Genomic DNA, 21,345 nt, shown 5'->3' with positions numbered 1-21,345 from the left:
TAGATTTTTCAAGCTGTACTTAGACATGTTCGTTATCGTGCTTATCGACGACATTCTGATATATTCAAAAAATGAGGAGGAGTATTCCAACCATTTCAGAATTATTCTCCAAATACTCAAAGAAAAGGAGTTGTATGCTAAGTTTTCGAAGTGTGAGATTTGGCTTGCATCTGTAACATTTTTAGGAAATATTATTTCTGGTGATGGTATTCAAGTAGATTCGCAAAAGATTGAAGTTGTTAAGAGCTGGCCCAGACCCACATTATCGACAAATATAAGAAGTTTCTTGGCTTTGGCTAGTTACTATAGGAGGTTTGTTGAAGGATTTTCATCCATATTATCTCCATTGACTAAGTTGACTCATAAGAAGATTAACCTTCAATGGTCAAATTTTTGTGAGAAAAGTTTCCAAGAGGTGAAAAAAAGATTGACTATTGCTCTAATTTTGTCCCTACTCGAGGGAACAAATGTTTTCTTCATTTATTGTGATGCATACAGAGTTAGATTGGTTGTGTTTTGATATAGAAAGGCAAGGTTATAAATTATGCTTCCAGACAACTTAAGGTCCATGAGAGGAATTATTCGACTCGTGATCTAGAGTGAAGAGCAGTAGTATTTGCTCTCAGTATTTAGTGTCATTATCTCTATGGTGTGTATGTAAATATGTTCACCGATCACAAGAGCTTATAGTTTATGTTTAGTCAAAAAGAGTTGAACCTGAGATAGAGGATATGGCTTGAGTTGCTCAAGGATTATGATATGAGTTGTTGATGTTCTTAGTAGGTTGTACATGGGGAGTACTGCTCATGTTGAGCAAGATAAGAAAGAGTTGGCAAAGGAAGTGCATAGACTTGCACATCTAGGAGTTCATCTTGTGGACTCTGATAAGGGAGGTGTTATTGTTCAGAATAGGGTTGAGTCTTCACTAGTTGTTGAGATGAAGGAAAAAAAGACCAAGACTCTATTATCCTTCAATTAAAAGAAGATGTTCACAAACATAAGGTGATGACTTTTGCCAAAAATGGAGATGGAATGTTGAGATATCAAGGAAGATTGTGTGTTCCGAGTATTGATGGAAATTAAGAAAGAATCATGGCAGAGGCCCATACCTCTAGATATTCGATTCATTAGGGATCTACTAAGATTTACCATGACTTGAGAGAAGTATATTGGTGGAATAGTATGAAGAGAGAAACTGCATATTTTGTGTCCAAGTGCCCGAATTTACAACAAGTCAAAGTTGAGCATCAAAGGCCTTGTGGTGTAGCTTAAAATATAGAGTTTCCAGAGTGGAAGTAGGAGATGATAAATATGGACTTCATTTCAGGTTTACCATGGTCTTACAGACAACATGACTCTATTTTGGTGATTATAGATAGGATAACCAAATCGGCCCACTTTTTGCCCGTTAACACTATGAATTTAGTTGAGGATTATGCAAGATTGTAAATTATAGAGATAGTCAATTGCATGGAGTTTCCTTGTGTATCATCTCAGACAAAGGTACATAATTCACTGCACAGGTTTGGAAGTAATTTTAGATAGGTTTGGGTTCGAAAGTAAATCTTAGTACCGTTTTCCATCCTCAAACAGATGGTCAGGCGGAACATACAATTCACTCTTGAGGATATGTTGAGAGCTTGTTTTATCGACTTCAAAGGTAATTGGAATAAACACTTACTGCTTATTGAATTTTCTTATAATAATAGTTTTTATTTGAGTATTCAAATAGCTCCTTATAAGGCTCTTTATGGGAAAAGATGTAGATCGCCAATTGGTTAATTCGAAGTTCGTAAAGCTGAGTTGATAGGGTCAAACTTTTTTCATCAGGCTATGGAGAAAGTGAAGATCATTCAAGAGAGGTTGAATACTGTGAAAAGTTGTCAAAAGTCCAACATTGATATTAGGAGAAGAGACTTGGAGCTTGAGGTAAATGATTTGATGTATTTGAAAGTTTTGCCTATGAAAGGTTTCATGAGATTTGGGAAGAAAGAAAAGTTGAGTCCCCGATACATTGGTCCTTACCAGATTATAAAGAGAGTCAACAATGTCTCCTATGAATTAGAGCTTCCATCAGAGTTAGATGTCATTCATCCAGTGTTCCATATCTCCATGCTTAAGAAATGATTGGGAGATCCTTCACTCATTGTTCCTACAGAAAACATTAGAGTGAAAGATAGATTGTCTTATGAGGAGATTCATGTCCAAATGTTTGATTGGCAGGTTAGTAAATTGAGGACCAAGGAGGTCTCTTCAGTCAAATTCTTGTGGAGAAACCAATTTATTGAGGAGGTTATATGGGAAGACGGGGAGGATATGAAAGACAAGTACTTGCATCTATTCGTTCCTCCTAGTGTTGATGTTGAAGGTAATAGTCATATTCCTATCTCTGAGTTATTATTGAGGTTAAGTCTTTAAGTTCTTGCATTGTATTTGTGCCTTGAGAAATTCTTAGCTTGGTCATCATTCGAGGAAGAATGATCTCAAGGGGGAGATATTGTAACACCTCATACTATTCTAGCCTAAATCAAGTTCGAGAAAAAAGAGAAAAAGTTGATAAGGGTAAGTTGCTAGTGGTTTACAACTTGCTCTATGGCCCATAGAAGGTTCTATGAGTCGTAAAGAGGGGTTCGTAAAATCCCTGGACAGCCAAAAATTCAAAAACTCAGGTTTTTTGCTATGAGTGGGAATTTACAACCCATAGGAGATCCTACGAGTCATAGGTGGGACTTATAGGGTCCCCCAAGACTTAGTAAAATCTTCAGGACTTGAGACCCTTTCTACAAGCCATAGTTATGGGCTGTAAAAGGTCCTAAGGCTTGTAAGAATCGATTATAGACTTAGTGTCTCATTCCAGTAGCTACTGGAATGCGCACAAGGTTCCTACGAATGGGTCTTACAACCCGTAGGAAGTTACATGGACCGTAGAAAGAGGTCCGTAGAACCCAAGCTCAAATCCCAATCAAGTTCAACGGATGGTCCCTTACGGCCCATCTTGGAGTCTATGACCCGTAAAAATTTGTCATAGACCCACTTGCCCAATTTCCAGTGGGTCCAATAATTGGACCCCTAGTTCTATGAGAGGGAACCCATGGTCCTACGATCCATAGGAAAGGGGCCTGGAGCAGCCCAGACTCAATTTAATGAGCGTCATTCTAGTCTTTTTCCCACCTTTCCCAAACTTAACCCAAGTCATTTTGGGACTAAAATTAGTCCCTTATCATTACCCAATGGGGTTTGTCTCTCATTAAAACTTAGAATCATTTGAGATCAAGAATTAGGGAGAAGAGGAAAAGCTAGGGTTCAAGTGTTTCAAGTGATTTCTTTGAGTTCTGTCTAGATCTTTGGAATTCCAAGTATATAAGGCTTATCAGAATATTGAACTAAGTTCGTCCACGTGCCCTACATGTTCATTCAATTGATTTGAGTTTAAGGTTGAGTTTCAACTCCGATAAATTTAAATTCTTGAGATATCTATATAAATTCTATTGAGTTATTGTATATATGTAAATATACGTTCATGATTTGCATAAGTTGAGTTCTTGAGATTTACGTTCATGTCTACATTCACATGAACTCTAATTGTGTTTTTGCACTAAATATTTTATGCATTGGTTGAGCTTAAAGCATGATATATTTTCATCTTTAAATGAGAAAGAGTTTGAGCAAGAGTTAAGTTAAGTATGAGAAGTCTCTTAATTATTATTTTGAGCATGAGAATTTTGAGTATAAATGAGTTGAGTATTATTACACTTAAATATCTTTTTGAGATTGAGTTGAGAAGTTAAATTATATTTTTAAATGTGTTATTGAGTTGAGATTATATCTTTCTTAAAGAGAAGAGATGAGTTGAGAAAAGTTGAGTTTTGAGCTAAGTCCAAAAGAGACTAAATGAGTTAGTTGAGTAAATACACTCACTTAAGATATGAGCAGAGTAAAGCTATTTTTGAGAGTAGTATTAAGCACCAATTTAGGTATGATTTTAGATAACTCCAACCCCATAACCTATGGTGCCAGCATAGATAGTCGTACCGTTCATTTCGGCGACTCCTCATAGTCCCAAAAGAGGATTTTTAGATGGATCCATAGTTGAGTTGTTGTCCTATGCGCTGGCAAGGTATAGAATGGCTCTGAAAACGTGGTCAGAACGTTGTACGAGACTCATAGTGATGGTTGTTGGTTAGAGAAACTTTCCAAGAGAAAAATATTATATTTTTATACACAAAGTTGCACTTATTTATTTATTTATTTATATCTTTTAAAGCATTTTCTTACCATTGTTGCAAGCTTTATTGAGTTGAGCTATTTTAAGAGTTGAATCCTTGAGTTGGGTATCTTTGAGTAAGGTTGCTTTTAGCTATTTTACATTTCATGTACTTTTGTCATTTGGCACTGCATCATTTTTTAATGCAAACACAAGTGATAAAGATCCTCAACAGGCGCATCGTTAAAAATCGAGTTTCCATCCAAATTTTAGTGAGACCTCTTTCCATTTAGAGGCGCTCTTGAGTCTTATTTCAGTCTTTCATTTTAGTATTAGTATTACATTTTTGAGGTAGTAGTGGGACTGTCCTTATACCTATTCAGAGTTAGTACTTGGGCTTCATGGACTAGTCAGACGGTGCTCCGTTTATTTATTTGAGTATTTTTTAAAAATATTGAGTTATGTCTCTTATATGTATGTGTATATATATATATATATATATATATATATGAGCTTTGAGTTGTAAACTGAGATTGTTAAGTTTGTTTATACTTAATTTTCCCATATGAGAATGTTGTTCTTGAGTAAATCTTATGCTTAGTGAGTTAGCTAGGCCAAGGGATCACTTGAGAACCAACAATGGTTTCTAAGTGCCGATCACGCCTAGGATGTCAACTCGAGGCTTGACACCTACAATTGCGACCTATGGGTCATAGGTCCTTTGACGGCTCGTCAATACCTTTGTAGAACCCATGTACAAAAGTTGACCCAACTCCTACGACCAATTCCCTACGGGTCGTAGGTATTACTAAGGTTCACAGAACCCTATCATAGAAATCATGTGTCCAAAACAGTAGTTACTGGAATTTGCACCTTATCCCTACTAGCCAAGTCTACGAGTCGTTGAATGTTCTACAGGTCTAAACCCTTCTCATCCTGCCAACTTTCCAAAATTCCAAAATCATCTCTAAATCTCCCCTACAGGTCAACCCTACGGATCGTACAACTTTCTACAGCCCGTAGGATCCTCTTGTAGAGTCAGTTGACACTTAGTCAAACTCCCAATGTCTCCGTACATTCCTTGACCCCTTCCTAAGGATCATAGGATTGTATACGGTCTGTAGGTTCGACTCGTAGGTTGAACTTACACTTAGCAAATTTTCCAAACTCCGGTGGTTTTCCTATGAGGCCTTACTACGGTCCGTAGGACTTCCTACGACCCGTAGGTCGCCTCGTGAGAGTAGGCACCAACAACCTTTACTGAAACATTTTCTTTCGATTCAACTTTCCAACTTTCGAAGTCTTACATGTACTTACTTTCTAGATTAACAAAGTCATACACGACTAAACACTTCTTTTGGGTCCATCTGAAACTTTCCACTTAAGCACATACCTGCAAGAAGAAGATCAATAAGGAAGAGTTACCTGCAAGAATAAGATCAATAAGGAAGAGGAAGTCATCAATAAAATCAAACAAATTCTTACCTTTTTCAGCTGTAGAAACAAGAGCGGTTGTCCTCTCCATAGAGGAACATTGATGTCCCAAAAGAGAAGGCAGAAGAAAGTAAGGTTTAAGAAAGAAAAAGACATCACACTAAAGAAGTTGCTGCTAGATTAAGAAACCCTCAAATTGCTTAATTTTTGTAAAGATAGTATAGAATTTTAGTAGTATATAGAGGACCAACCTTGTTTGGGCTGGTCCAACAAATTTTAGTTTTGTTTTGGGTCAGATTTTGGGCCTATATTTGTTTGTTCTTATGTTGTTTCCCCTTTCAATAAAATGACCCTTGTGCTCAAATTTATTTATTTTTAAAATAACCTTTTGTCAGTTCTATGTAATTACTCCATCGTCACCCGCGACATGTTTGATAAAGTACTCAAAATATTTTCGAAAAGTTTTCTTTGTCATGCATCCATTTTCGAATTTAGGTATAGGTAGCAATAAAAATTATTTCAAAGTTCAAATATTACAATTTCATTTTCTCTAAATTGCAGAGTAAAAGGGCTTTTAGTGAAAATATTCAAGGTCTTGACATGTTGCATGAATCTGAATTTCATATTTTCATATGTGAAAACCACTAAAACAAATAGGGGAAAGACATATTCACCCCTAAACTTGTTTCGAAAACTCAGTTACACTCTTAAACTATTATGACGAGCTATTACACAACTGTACTACTAAAAAATGAATTTATTTATCTCCTAAAACTAACAACAACAACAACAACAACCTAGTGAAATACCATAACGTGGGGTTTGGGGAGGGTAAAGTGTACGCAGACCTTACTCCTACCAAGGTAGGACACCTGTTTCTGAAAGACCCTCGGCTTAATAAAAGCATAAAAAGAGGTCAGATAAGGCTAAGAAGTTCAAAGTGATATGAGAAAGCAAATAACGAAAGTGACAGATAAAATAGAGTAATCAAAGTACAGAAAATAATAGATAATAACAGAAATCAGAGCACAAGAAATTATAGTGTGCTAATGCGCCTACTAATAAGGAAGAATAACGAGACTATGTACTAGCCTTCTACCCTAATGTGGGTTCTCTACACCCTCCTATCTAAGGTCATGTTCTCGGTAAGCTGTAACTACGTCATGTCCTGTCTAATTACCTCTCTCCGATATTTCTACGTCCTACCCCTACCTCTTCTGAAACCATCCATGACCAACCTCTCACACATTCGCACTGGGGCATCTATGTCTCTCCTCTTCACATGCTCAAACCATCTCAGTCGCATTTCCCGCATCTTGTCTTCCACCGAGGCTACTCCTACCTTTTCCCGAATAGCCTCATTTCTAATCTTGTCACTCCTTTAGTAAAACTAATGTGGTGATAAAATAAAAAATAAATTAAAAAAAGCTCATTTGGTAAAAAAATAAAGTAAAAAAATTAATTAAAATCTTCTTTCCACCACCACCCTACCCTACCTCACCTCCCATGCCTCTTCTTCTTCGCACCCTACCCACTTATTCCTCTTCTTCATTTTATTTTTTATTTTTCATCACCTTCCATACTCGATTCCCACCTACCCCACCCCCACCCCCACCAGAATCTTCTCCCCCCCCCCACCCAATCACATCCTAGTTTAATTCTTATCCCATTATAGCTTCTCCATTATATCCGATTTTTTCTTCGACTTTGTTGGTGGTTATAAAATTAATGATTGGGTTTAAAAAATAAAATATAATGGTGGATTTATTGGTGATGGGTGGCAAAGAAGAGGAAGTTGAAGGTGGTGAAGAAAAAAAATTGATATTGATAATGGTTGTGGTGATATTTGGTGATGGATTTGTACCTTTAGATGATGATGATGTAATTTTAGTGATGAGTCTGGATATGAGTGTTGAATTTTGTGGTCGTTAATTACAATTTTTGTGGATTTGATTGTAGGTGGTTTCAATTTTTTATAGTGAAATATATTAATTTGATAGTGATATGATGGCAATACTAGTGGTTCCATGGTGGTGTTCATTGAAGAAGAAGAAGCAACTTATGACATGGAGAATTTTTTTTTCGAAATCTGACATGGCATCTAATGTGGCAATGAGATGACAGTGATGTGACACAAGTGTAATACACCTCTCATTGTGAGAGTGGTGTTATACGTTCCAGGAAAAAATAAATTCACTTTTGAATAGTATAAGTGTGTAATAAATTACCATAATAATTTAAGCATGTAACTAAATTTTCGAGACCAGCTCAGGGATGAATTTATACCTTTTCCTAAAATTATATCACATACTAAACATATTCACATACTAAACGCTCCCAAGTTCAAAAAATTCCTCTTGTTCTTTGCCATAGTGCCTAGAAAAACTCTTATAAGGATGAGATTAGCCTTATACAGTAAAGCCTCATTGTACTCACCACCTAAACAGATTTACAACTTTTAAAACTGCAATTACAAAGTCGATGTTTGAAGTGATTATGGACCTTCAACAACTCGTCTACGCCCAATAGAAAAGAGTTGGGAGGGTAGGAAGCTAACAGTGATGGAATGAGTTCGAAGTGGCAAGAGAATTGCAAAACGATCACAATTTGAGTAAACCCATATAGAAGATACGTGAAACCTATTTATTTATACCAGATAGAAAGGAACATCCAAGTCCTTGTTTTTTCCCCTTTTTTCAAAAAGAAAGACATCAAATAAAAGGCACACATGCTACCTACGCAGTAACACAGACATAGGATTTGAGAAAAGAAAGGACAAATAAAATTTCGAACCTTGGGAAATAAAAGCACTGACAAGAATCAAAAACGTTCATATAACTCTTGAGAGTGCCCAAGTGTGTTTACGCATACATGTAACTTATAAAGACGTCATTGAGTAAGAGTAACTTGTTCTTCTATTTGGACTCCAGTGGCCTCACCAGAACCTCTATGATCAGGAATCCAAAAGGTAAGAACTGATGATGCAGCAACAAACATGACTCTTCTTGGGGCCCATTTCAAGCACGATGCCACGCCTATGTGGCTATCCCAGCTACAAACCTATCAAAACAGTCATTTTCTTAGTCCTCGAAATATAAAAGAACACAAACTGTACTGATGAGTAATGGAAAATTAAAGCGATAATATACACCTGATAAAAGAGCATATGAAATAAACATGTCATGTGTTCATAGGTCTAGGGTAAACACGGACTGTAGATAAGTTCTCCCTATGAGTAATAAGTGTATGCATAAAGGCAGGATACTCAAACAGATGGATCAATGATTGTCCAAATTTCCAGCTGGGAAGACCCAAATAATAGCTGTAAAAATGCCCAACAGAGAGAGAGTAACCAAAAGGAGGAGACCTTATTTAGTGTGTTGATGTGCCACACATGCAAGTTTCCATCTCCTGAACCTTAAACATGAATACAAAGCATTTAGTTCTAGTAGCATTTATAAGATCAAGGAGAAAAATGCCTCAAATTTGCATTTGACAGTGAGCACTTCATATTAAGAACAGGATGAAAAATAAGAACCAAGGTTGACAGCAGAAGAATTCTCATCAAAGCGGAGGCGCAAACCAAAAAATATTACAGTGCAGGCAATGCATGATCACTATTTCCCAAAGATTATTTGCACCAGAATATACAACAACAAACAACAACAAACCTAGTATAATCTCACCATGTGGGGTTTGGGGAGGGTAGAGTGCACCAGAATATCTAGTGCAAAAATTTCTTTTCCCCCGAACTCTTTGTCCAAACAATGTCTGCAATATGTTCTAGCTTCTTGCTAGAAACTTATATTTTCCATTTAACTTTTTTCCTCGAAAGGGCCTGAAAGAGTGTTAAATTCTGATGACCGCCAAGTCATTGTGCTTATACAAGGCTACTGGTGGTTCACAACTTATACAAGAATTGTATTGGTCAAGCTCTAAGATTATAGGTAGTAAACTCTTTCACTTTCTCACTCATCTATTTTTATTTGAGCAGTAATGATCATTAATCAGTGAAGGTAGAAAACGAAAAACACGTTCATGCATGGTTAACATTTATGCAGTGTGTCCAAATGATAACCTATGCATAACTACCAACTAATATGGTTCCCAAGGTCAGGCTATGAAAGATTCCAGAAAAACAAGGACCAAAAAGGCACAAAGATAGGGCAGGTATTCTGGAAGTATACAATACTGCTTCAACATTCCTATAGGGCATTAGATATTTTTAATGACGGTAATGTCCCCAGAAAGCTTGCACACACTCCAACTAATTCATCTGGCAGTCTGCTACAGTACACAAGCATGAATGTCATGTAAACCTACACATCAAGTCGGGAGTAAAGTGGGATCATACTAAGTCTAATATCTAGGCTCCGACAATAATATAGGAGGATTCTTCTTCGGTTAATAATAAGCTCAAAAAATATAATCTAATACCTGAAACAACATACTGGCCATCTGGTGTAAAGGTCGCCTCCACAGCTGTTGGGGAGGGATCCAGATTAAACCCACACCGCTGCACCAGTAAAATAGTTTAGTCATTTAGTGTTGGATAAGTCCACAAAACATCATGAAAAATAATAGGAAAAAAAGATAAAAATCTAGAGCAGAAAGGAAAGAATTCTGATGGAAAAATAACCTTCTCTCCTCCATAGGCGTCAAGCACATAGATGCTATTACTAGTAGTTGTTAAAAGCATTGATTTTCCATCATTGCTGAATTTTATGTCACAAACCTCAGCTGTATCTCCACCAACTAGGAAGGTTTCAAAGGGCCCCTACATATCACAACACATGAAAAAAAAAATCATTTTTTGTAATGAAAAAGGAAGCTGAACTTTAGAGGCACAAACCTTGTCAAAATATCTTGAATCAAACAATTTGATGGCACCCCCTTCCATTGCCACTGCAAAGACAAGGCCTTGTTGGTCATAAGCAACTGCAGGTCTACCTCTTAGACGCAAAATCCCCTGAAAACTACAAGAGTGAGTGTATATCACAAGCATGTGTTTCACGAGGTAGAAGTTTGACAAGCTAGTACCAACTGTTGGTCTTCTTTACACTAATTTAACACTATAGTACACTGGACCAGAACTTCTAATATTTGTGAGAGCTGACAACTGCTAACTGCTAACATAGTAGCAGATTAGCATCCAACCAGCTCAAAAGTAAGTGGGACTAAAGGCATAGATAGTGTTTTCACGCCAGTCATGCATGCACAAGAAAATGGGTGTAATCTGAGGCTATTTCTGCCACAGTTGCAACTGTACAATGTCAAACCATAGAGAGGTTCCTAGTGAACTGGGGAATATGCCCCTAATCTCTGAAGAATTAATATATGAGATCATTAAATAACATATAAGTCCAAGCCTGAAGAGTATAAAGGAATAAGAATTGATATTTAACCTATTTTGTGACTTGCGAAATTTACTCTGTAAATACAGTCCTTTCAGATCAATGAGTACCCAGTCTGATTAATCTGAAAATAATTTTCAAATAAAATGCAGCTATGCACCAACCTTTTTTCTTCTAAAAACCAGTGTTTTTAGAAGCAAGAAGCGCAAAAAAGCAACAAGACTTTAAGTGATACGCACGCTTCATTGAATTGAAGCACAGTTTTAAAAGAATATCGAAATAAACATTGCACTAATAATATACCTAAATAAACAAGAGCTAGAAAAAAATGATACTCCCTCTGTTTCAATTTGTTTGTCTTACTTTCCTTTTTAGTTTGTTTAAAAAAGAATACCACTTTCTATATTTAATAACTCTTTACACCTAACATTCTACCAGTGTTATCAAAGGCAAAAGGCGCAAAAAAGCTCTAAGGTCCGTTGGGACTTTAAGCACAAAGCGCAAATAAAGCATGGGCTTTAATGAAAAAAGGTGCAAGGGAGAAAAAAATACAAATATATATGTTTAGTCCAAGACTAATAATTATAATCATGAATGACAAATATATGACCAAAGAAATTGAAAAACAAGTTATGATAAAGTAAAATATCAATTGTTTAGTGTCACTTCTTATGAAGAGGCTCATTGGCAAGAAAAAATTTGCTTTAGAACCTTGATGACGACCCTAAAGCACTCAACATGTTTTGAGCCTCGCTTCAGGGCTTAAGCGTGCTTAAAGCGCGCCTTTGACTACACTACATTCTACCTGAAATGACCACAAAATTCAAAGGACATTTTGGTATGTTAATCACATCTTTAGATGAAATCCACAAGATTCAAAAGTGTTCTTTATTTTCTTAAACTCCGTGTCGAGTCAAATCAGGGCACACAAACTAAAACGGAGGGAGTACCTATGAGCAAATCTTTCGATTTAGAAAGTAGCTTATTATCCTCCATAAGACGAGCAAAATAAAAACAAAATTGTTTAGCACTTCAAAGTTTAGAACTCCTATTCTTCATCAAGATTGTCAAAATATTCTTCATCTTGTTCTTCCTCTTCAACTTCATCAATTAGGACTAGTCATGGAGCTATTTCTTTTCTCTTTCAAGATAACTATTGTTTTTTAAAAGATGGTGCAACAAAAAAGGTTGGAAGAATGATTGAAATTTTCTCTCTTGGATTATATTAAGCACAAATAGCTTTAAATAACCAACTTTAAAACAAAAAATATTTGCAGAAAATCTGCAAAATAAAATTCAAAAGCCTATAATATCTCACCTAAACTCATCTAACTAAATTTAAATTTAAACAAAGACAACTCCTACCACCAAACTACTAAAATTATTAGCTCTTCTTAAAATTGAAAGATTTGGTAATAGATATTATTTTTTTGAGGTCTTGTTTATTTAGTTATTTTTTTTATTTGTTCAATATTCATGTTGATATTATTTTAAAATTGCGCTTGAAGTGAAGAGTGCACTTTGCTTCCTTCTTAAGGCTCTAGGACCCTTGTCACTTTTTGAGTTTCTCCCTTCTGAAAACACTATTGCAAATTCCATAAGTGGGAACCACAGTTACAAATGCCAAGTTCTGTTCAGAGAGAACAACTCAACCTCAAAAGAAAATAAATGTATGTGGTTTATGGTTCTACAAAAGATTGTCCTAATTTCCTCAACTTGTCCAAAAGCTCATTTAATTAGTTTCACCTTTTCTTGGTTTTGTTTCATTGGATAGGATTAGCATTACTCGATACATTTTGTGTCACTAAGGAAGAATATTTCATTACCAATGTGTGACTAATAACACCCTTTTCCTATGTTACTAATCATTTAATTGGACTTCCCTCAGAAAGTGTGACCTAATAGCTAATGTAATTGGAATAGACCATGTGAGACGAGTTCAAATCATAACAGAGATTAAAAAATGTTAGGTGATTTCTTCTTATCTTCTTAAGGGAGAGGTAATATGTACCCAATGGATTAGTCAAAGTTTAAGAAAGTTGGTCACGCAACCATTACACACCCCACCCCTTTAGAAGCCCACTAAAGTTACTAAGACAAGTCTAATATATCTTTGACAATTTAAGACTAGGTTTATTCCATAAAAGATGTGATACCAACCTGGCATGCATTTACGCGAAGATCCCATATCCTCACACTATGGTCAAGAGAACCAGACATGAAGCTGTCATTAACTGGAGACATGCACAGTGACACAACCCTGCATCCAAGTAAGAGTAACAGATTTGAAGATAATCATTATGTCAATATCAAATGGTAGGAAGAGTGTAATGACCCTCGAGACCATTTTTGTATTTTTGCCTGCTTTTACTGTTTTTGTTTCCGAATTAATTAATTGCAATATGGGTATCACTTGTCTTGTTTTGATATTCTCTCGCTAATTTGATAGTGTGGCACCGTTCGAAGGCTCTTCGGAAGGGAAAAGCTCCCAAGTAGTTGTTTGTGAGCGGTTTTCGGCCTTGAGATAGGTTATGGTCTCTTTTTTTAGACTTGACTCGGATAGTTTATATGTATACATATGATTAGTATGATCGTTAGGAAGGTTTTAGGTGATAAATTTAGGCTTGCATGATCTTTTAACTTGAAATGGCCATATCCGGGTGTTTTAGCATAGACTTTAGTCGTTAAGCTTTAGTTTAGATTGATCCTTGGATTGTTTGACGAGTCTAGCTCCTTAGTATGCTTCTAGGTGACATGAAACTTAGTTTTAAGAGTCTTGAGTGCCTTCGGAATTGTTGGATGTCTTCATGTTATTTTTGGCTTTTATCGCTTTATTTTCTACTTGTTGGGCCCGAGGCCTTGGACTTGGACTGGCTGGAGTTCCAGGTTAGTACCGTTTCTCTGTAATGGGTGTTCACCCGGTTCTTGTGTGATGTGCTTTGTGGCGTGATTTGTTTATTATTGGTTGGGTTGCATTCGTGTGAATTACTTATGCATTTGCCACAAGTGCATAAGAAAGGATCACGTCGCATGACTTTTGATCTTGGTAAGGGAAGAAGATTCAGGTTTTAGGTCCTTTTTAAATGGTTTTGCTATATTTTTTTCTACTTGTTGAGCTCCGTTGGGGCAAGATGCATTTTCTCCTTTTTCTTAAGGAACTAGTTTTTGAAGGAAATCATACTAGATAGGAGTTGTCTTAAAAATGGAATTTATTTGATTAACTGGGAAATTCTTGAAAATTGCATGACTGAATGGCAACGGATCACTTGGTCGCATGGTTTTATTCCGTATTTTTGGTTACTACTGATACGTCCGAGGTACCATTCCAGGCAGCCCATTGACCTAGTTTTGGGCTACATTTTACTATTTCACATTATTGATAAGTCCGAGGAATCATTCCGGGCGGCCCGTCGATACATATTCGGGTTATTGGTTTACTGTTGATGAGTCTGAGGTTCCATTTCGGGCGACTCGAGGGTTCTTCTGAGCTTCTACTATTATGCATTTGGCCAGTACATTGCATCATCTTATCTTATTATGTGATTGTATTCTTCCGCATACTTGGATGCTCTCTTCTTGGTAATGTGTGAGTTTCTCTATGCCCGGTTATGTTTGTTATTCATTGAACGGTTAGATTGTAGTTGTAGCACTGAACCCCCACCAATAACTAAGATTGCTCGGGGTTGGATAATCTATCAAATGTTGATTAAGTGTGGAGGATATAGGTTGTTTAAGAAGAGAGAGTCGTTGGTTCCTTATAGTCATTGATTTTTTTCCCTTTTCTATCGTGACAACTCTTGTTCCCCAACCTTTTAGCGTTCTGGGGCCCTACTATGTATTCAAATTAGAGTACCCTTTCTTCCACCCCCGAAGGATGGAGGGGGTATACAGCGAAAAAAGCGTCGAAGGGGTCGGATCACCCTGGGTTACTGAAGAGTCGTCCGACTTCTCGGAGACCGAATAAGAGAGGTTTTTACCGCTTTCTCTTATCTCCAGCACTCTCGGACTGATCATTTTGCTGCAACAAAACAAGCTTAGGAATGAATCTAATGGAAATTTAAGTCTCTGTCCGCTTGGAAGATTATTCTTTCCTCCTTGGCGAAAGAGGGCAAAAAAGGTGTGTGGGAGAAAGAATTCAAAAAGGAGAGAAGATTTCGTCCACCAAGCGGGACAGAGTGCGACCCCTAAGCAATTGGGGGTTCTCTCTCATCTCTTGGGGGTCCATCTCATCTGAAAACTTTTCCTCTTCCATTACCATAGCTAAATTTGAATAGGATGAATCAGCCTCAGGAAAAGTAAGCCCCCTTTCCTTGATATCTTACTCCCTTATATATATATATATATGATCTTTCTGAGCTCGATCGGCCTATGATGCCTATTGAATACCCCGTGTTTTGATACTTATACTACATTTCTGCATCTTTTTTTGATGCAGCTCCTAGTACGAGCCACCCTCCGTGAGTCTTGGATCTCCCTTGGCCGTCACAAACCCGAATCATGGTGAGCTCCCAGTGTCAAGAGACTTGTTGCTTTCCGTTTGTTGTACTAACTTGTATTTTTGTATTTTGCTTAGTCAGTTCCCTTGTATATATAGCTTTCCTGTACTTAGTAGCTCCTGTATAGGTGACACTTGGTCTGGGGATTTGGTCTTGTGTCAGTTTGTCTCCTTGGTCACTTTCAGGCCTCTTTTTTATATTTTGTATTGTGCTACGGATTTTTGATATGGCCCGTTTCCTTATATGATATTCCTGATTCCGCTATTGTTATTGTTATTATTATATTTGAGTTATTGTCTTCAACAAGGTTGTCTTTTGGGTTTTAGGCTTGCCTACTTGGGGGGTGTAGTAGGCACCATCATGGCCTGATTTCGGGTCGTGCCAAAGAGAGACGAAGGGAAGAGAATAATGTCAACCGATGACTGTTACGATACATAAATAAACCTGAAGTGTCACCCATTAAATGTCTGTTATGTTTGTTTTGTAAGACATCTCATCCTTATCATCATTGGATTCATTTCTCTTCTACATCATAACAATTTTTATTTCCATTGGGAGAGAACAGGCATAAACCTCTGTAGCATCTTCTTTAAGCCAAAAGAAATTGTTTGAAAGTGTAAATTAAATCAGTAAATTAAGCATTCTAAGCACGTGTAGTACAACCATTTCAGCTGTTTTGCATCGTAAGCATTCATAAGAAAATCAGGCAGTCCATTGTCAATTCCCATATTTCTACAGAAAATGCACATTCTTCCAATCATTTCTCAGATAAATACCAAGAGACAAGCACCTACCTTTCTTTGTGTCCCTTAAAGTAACGAAGGCATCGATTATCGTACATGGATAGGTATCGCAAAGACTCTGGCAGCAGACACAAAGCAACATGTAAAGTATCCTTCCATGTAATTTAAAATCAGAAGTTGGTACAAAGAGAATCACCTCCATGCGAATCCAAGTTGTGTATTGAAGAGCATATAACAGAATGAGGGTGGTGGGTAAAGCATATTCGATCAGCTCCATGCTTCTTATGATATGTAGTCTTCAGCAACCTGAAGGTGAAAAAGAACTTGATAGGAACTACATATTCTGGTCTAGTTAAGATAGCTCATAGAGACATTAGTTGCATTATTGAAAAGCTAAAACTTGCTTTAAGGATCAAACTGAATCATGTCTTGAATCGGTCTAAAGTCTAAGGGGTCGTTTGGTAGGATTCATAAGAATAGTGTTGAATAATGTGTATTAGTAATGCTAGTATTTATGCTTGCAATAGTTATGTTGAGATTATTTCTTATGCGGTGTTTGGTTTGGTGTATTAAAAACAACATGCATTGCATAATTTCTAAGAAAAAAATACTTGTTTACAAAAGTACCCTCCACAAATACAGTGGCAAATGTGTCTTAAACCATGCTAATGCATTCATTAAAACTTCTTGTATTGCTAATACCATGGTTTCCCATGTATTAGTTATACATAGCATAATACTAAATAGAGTGAATAACTAATGCTTGCATTAGTTATACATAGGTTGAAGAAGTGTACCAAACAAAGTATTAGGAGTACACAAATCTATTGAATGCATTGTTTTTTTCTAATGCATCCTATCAAACGACCCCTAAGTTGTATAAAACATTTCAAAATGGAGAAATACGCACAAGGTAATTATATGCTCCCCCAACCTAATAGTGTTTTTGTAAAATGTGGAATGAGTATGAACACTCCACTCCATCATTGACAGACATCCCTATAATGATAGACAATGAAGATAATCTAGAAATGAATTTGAACCAGTAACTCAACCCCATTTCCTTGGTACATTTATTTTTATAACTGAGAAGTCCCCTAGATCCAATAGCACAATGTTTGAAACTCAGTGTATAATGGGTTTTCCCCTTAGAACATTCTCCATTTAAAACTAGGCTTTTGTCTACGGTAAGGTCGAACCTGTGAGATGTACCTAACCAACACATCACGATTCACTCTTACCACTGGACCAAAGGCCTGGGGGCATTTCCTTGGTACATAATCAACAATCAAAATGAATCAGTCGCAGTCAAGAGGACACCAATAAATCGCCCCAGCACAAAAATATTTACAGTCAAGCTTCTTAACATAGCTTAAATATTCATGTCAAAGTTGCTTTTCATCCTTAAGAGCCCTATAGACAGGAGTTCTTTAACTTCCCCAAATAATCTCATATACGCCTACCATGGTAAAGTCCTTGCACTCTTGTTCTGATATAATGGCCACTATTGGAAGTAAAGTTCTTAGTTTGCCGTACTAATCAACCAATGGTGCAGTTCCAAAATGATTGAAACTTTTTCAGCCACTTTTTTGTCTATAAATCTTAGCATTTTCTATGGAATGGCTTCTGCAGCCTAATGCAGTCCTCCTGTGAACCTATAACTTTTTAAAATACTATTCTACTATGAGTTCTTCACATTTTAAAAGCCCACGTAGTAACCTATAATACTGATTGAAGGATTGTTAAGTTTCAGAATACATGTGGCCTTTTGAAAATACATATTTTCAGTGAAAAAGATAACTATAGAAACTACAAAATCATAATGCCAGATGATTACACAATCTGTGCATATACCCTTTAAATATGGCAAAAATTCACTAACTTCAAATATATTAGTTCAAAACTGCACAAAATCAACTAATTTAACACTCACTCTGTGCCAATTTAAGTGACATAGATTGAACTGGCACGGAGTTTAAGAAAGACATAGAGACTTTTGAAACTTGTGGTTAGAAATATGTCATAGAAATTGTATGGCTGTAAATTGTTGAAACATGTAGCATTAAACAAGCCATAATATTTGTGAGGTTATAAAAGTTTCTCAGGGTAAAATGGGAAGTATAAAGTTAATTGTTTCCAATTTTAGAAGTGTGTCATTCTTTTTGAACAAACTAAAACCGAAAGTGCGTCACATAAACTGGAACGGAGGGAATAGTACTTAAAAACATGAAGTCATAGCCAGAATTTGCAAGCTGGAAAATATGAAGTTGGCAAAACCTGATAAGCCCACAAAATGGGTAATGATCTGATGGAGATTTACCAAGTCTTTAAATAAAGGAGACAAAGACGATACTCAAGGTTTGGTTATGATCTGAATAATAACATATTCAAGGATTGTTGCTATGCTTTTTCTTATTATAGTCCTGTATTATTAAACCAATTCCAATCTCAGATGACATTACAAACATCATGTTGATGGATGATGGATGATGGATGATGGATGATGGATGATGAATGACGTTTAATCTACTAATTTGGCATGACTAATGACCTGACACAATACTGTAAGTGGATGATACATAGGAAAATTACACGAAGAGCTTTTCTTGCAAGATTGTTCCAACGACTTACTTCCCATTGGCAATGTCAAAAAGTCGAATTGAATCATCCTCACTTGCGGTTATCAGCAAATCTTCTGTCCGATGAAAATCAAGTGAGTTTATCTGCCCACCCTGAAAGAAAGAGATATGCCCGGGTAAAAGCAAGGTTGTCATAGATACAAAGCTTAAAATTAATAGATTGAAACAGCGATACATAATATATGTATCCTGAAAAAGTAGTACATTATCGATAAGAACGTCTCACACAATGCAGAATTTCTAGTAAAGCTACAAGATAGTATAACAATCTAAAAAAAAAAAGGTCGTGATTAAAAGAATGATGTTGCATAAAAGAGCATGAATGTGTAGGGTGAGCTCAAAAGTATGGATCTGTCCCTAGGTTTGCTTACAATAAGTCCTCATTAACCTCCTCTATCTTTAATGCATTACGATAAAGGGTTTCTTTGATCGCATATTGAAAAAGTAGAAAACATTATTAATTTCCATCTTCAACTAGTTAATTTGCATTTAAACTGCAGCTAACAAATGCATTAAGGATAGGGAGTGGTAGACATAGGACCAAGTTAAACCAATTTCCCATGTTCTCAACTTTGCTTTTGTTGTTAGCCTGTGTCTTTCTTCAATCATTTCTAGTATACCTTTTTTCAGAGTCCAGGAAAATGCTAGAACTACTTTAACCATCTGGACCATTTACATGATGGAAGCCAGAAGGCAAATTTACAAAGTAGCAAAAGAAGTAGAATAGGCTGTTATATTCTCAGTGAAATATCTTATTTCAAAGTCTACATGAGAGTGCACATCATTGTAAATAGAAATATTTGGTAACACAAAAAGTTAAGTTTTCTGCAAACGAGAAAATGCCTTAACAGCTATAACAAATGGCACATTGATATTGTCTTTTGGACATACTTAAATCTGTAAACACTCAAAATTATAGGAAGTAATATTTTAACAACCACTCATCAGACACCACTTGATCTACAATATACCAAAAACAGTGCCCTGACCTGACCCTGATCCATCTATCATCTCAAACTCAAATTCCACTGTGTTAAGATGTTACTACAATAAAACATCAGTACTGGTAGCCCCCAAGGGGATCACCTAGTAGTTCCAGTCATTACAGTAACAACAGTTCGGATCTCCCAGCTACCATGAACCGTCCTGGTGGACCATGGATAGAATAAAAATAATAATCCATTCTTTGATATTTAAATATTCACATTGGGTTAATTGCTCTTGACGTTTCTATTAAGTAGTACAAAAAAATTGAATTGAATTATCCTAAGATCATCCATATAGAAGTGTGTTAAAAATTCACACATATTAAGTATTTGATTCTCAAAAAGAGGGCCGTTATTTTTGTACATATTTATTTAGTTGCTCCATCCTTCCTTGTGTATAAACAAATGTACTCAGATGAATATTCATATATGTGTATAGACACACGTCGAAGTAGAAACTCACAAAATCAGAGAAAGTGGCTCCTACGGCCATGCTCCGAACAATGTCATCGGTGAGCTCCGACAGTGCCGTCATCTTCTACAACAAACTTCTACACTTTTATGCTTATTACTATAGGGTTTTTAATACCCTCATACAGCAAAAACCTTTTGCTGAACTCTGGTCATCGGACTGTTTGACCACTTTCAAAGAGTACAAAGTGTATATATATTACGAGCACTCGAAATCCCTCAATTATTCATCAATTTTAATTTTTCTACTTATGATAATGGATTAAGTACAAGTTTTCATTTAGAATTAGATTTTGTTTATGATATTTGAATAAAATTTTAATTTCGATTATGAGGTTTGATTTTTAATCTCAAATCCTACTAAAAAGTTAGGATATTAGTTTCAAGTTTGTGATTTCAATTTTTAAAAATTGAAAACATTACACATAAATTTATGTTTCAATAAAAAAAACTCATAATTTAAATTTTGCGAATATGACCCATATTTGACGTGGAGGGCCTATGTTGATTGTAGATTGGCTAGTTCACCTTCTTTGACATAGACTCAATTTTTTGAGGTCTTTTCTAAAAAAAAGTATGTACCTAGCAGTTTGAAAGAGTAGGAGAGATCAATTTGAGGGTCTCCAACTAGTTACTATGTCGGTCATAGAGTATGAGACCATGTTTCATGCCTTAACCCTGCATGCATTGATGATTCTACCAATCAAGGAGAAGATTCGTGAAGGAGTTGATTAATCTGATGCATATGTCTTTGATGCATTTGGTGAATTTTAGGGCTTCTTTATAGCAGGTTATTGATCATGCGAAGAACATTGAGATGATACATCGTCATGCTTAGGGAGGCAATGGCAAAAGGGCTCAAAGATATGGTAGCTTTAGTGAAACTTCATCTCGGGGTCAAGATTATTCAGGTATAGGTCACCATTTTCAATTTAGCATAATTATTCATGCGGCATTACAAACTTCCGACAATTGTTATTTTAGACACATCAGTTAGAATATATGGTTGTAAGACCCC

At 36.2% G+C, this 21,345-nt stretch overlaps 1 protein-coding gene across 1 annotated transcript; it reads right to left on the bottom strand.

Annotated features, from left to right (window-relative positions):
- Positions 1-8,267: 8,267 nt before the first annotated feature.
- On the bottom strand, positions 8,268-20,520 carry LOC129896171 (protein ANTHESIS POMOTING FACTOR 1). The gene is made up of 10 exons (XM_055972009.1): positions 20,320-20,520; positions 18,863-18,963; positions 16,428-16,537; positions 16,283-16,349; positions 13,153-13,252; positions 10,491-10,607; positions 10,278-10,415; positions 10,076-10,154; positions 9,006-9,055; positions 8,268-8,698 (listed from the first exon to the last, which is right to left on the bottom strand). Exons 1-10 carry the CDS (start codon positions 20,389-20,391, stop codon positions 8,528-8,530), a joined length of 1,005 nt encoding a protein of 334 aa, XP_055827984.1. The 5' UTR covers positions 20,392-20,520; the 3' UTR covers positions 8,268-8,527.
- Positions 20,521-21,345: the final 825 nt, after the last annotated feature.

The sequence above is a fragment of the Solanum dulcamara genome, chromosome 7 (genome assembly GCF_947179165.1).
Source record: "Solanum dulcamara chromosome 7, daSolDulc1.2, whole genome shotgun sequence".
Lineage (NCBI taxonomy): Eukaryota > Viridiplantae > Streptophyta > Magnoliopsida > Solanales > Solanaceae > Solanum > Solanum dulcamara.
This window is presented reverse-complemented; position numbering and strand designations above follow the sequence as displayed.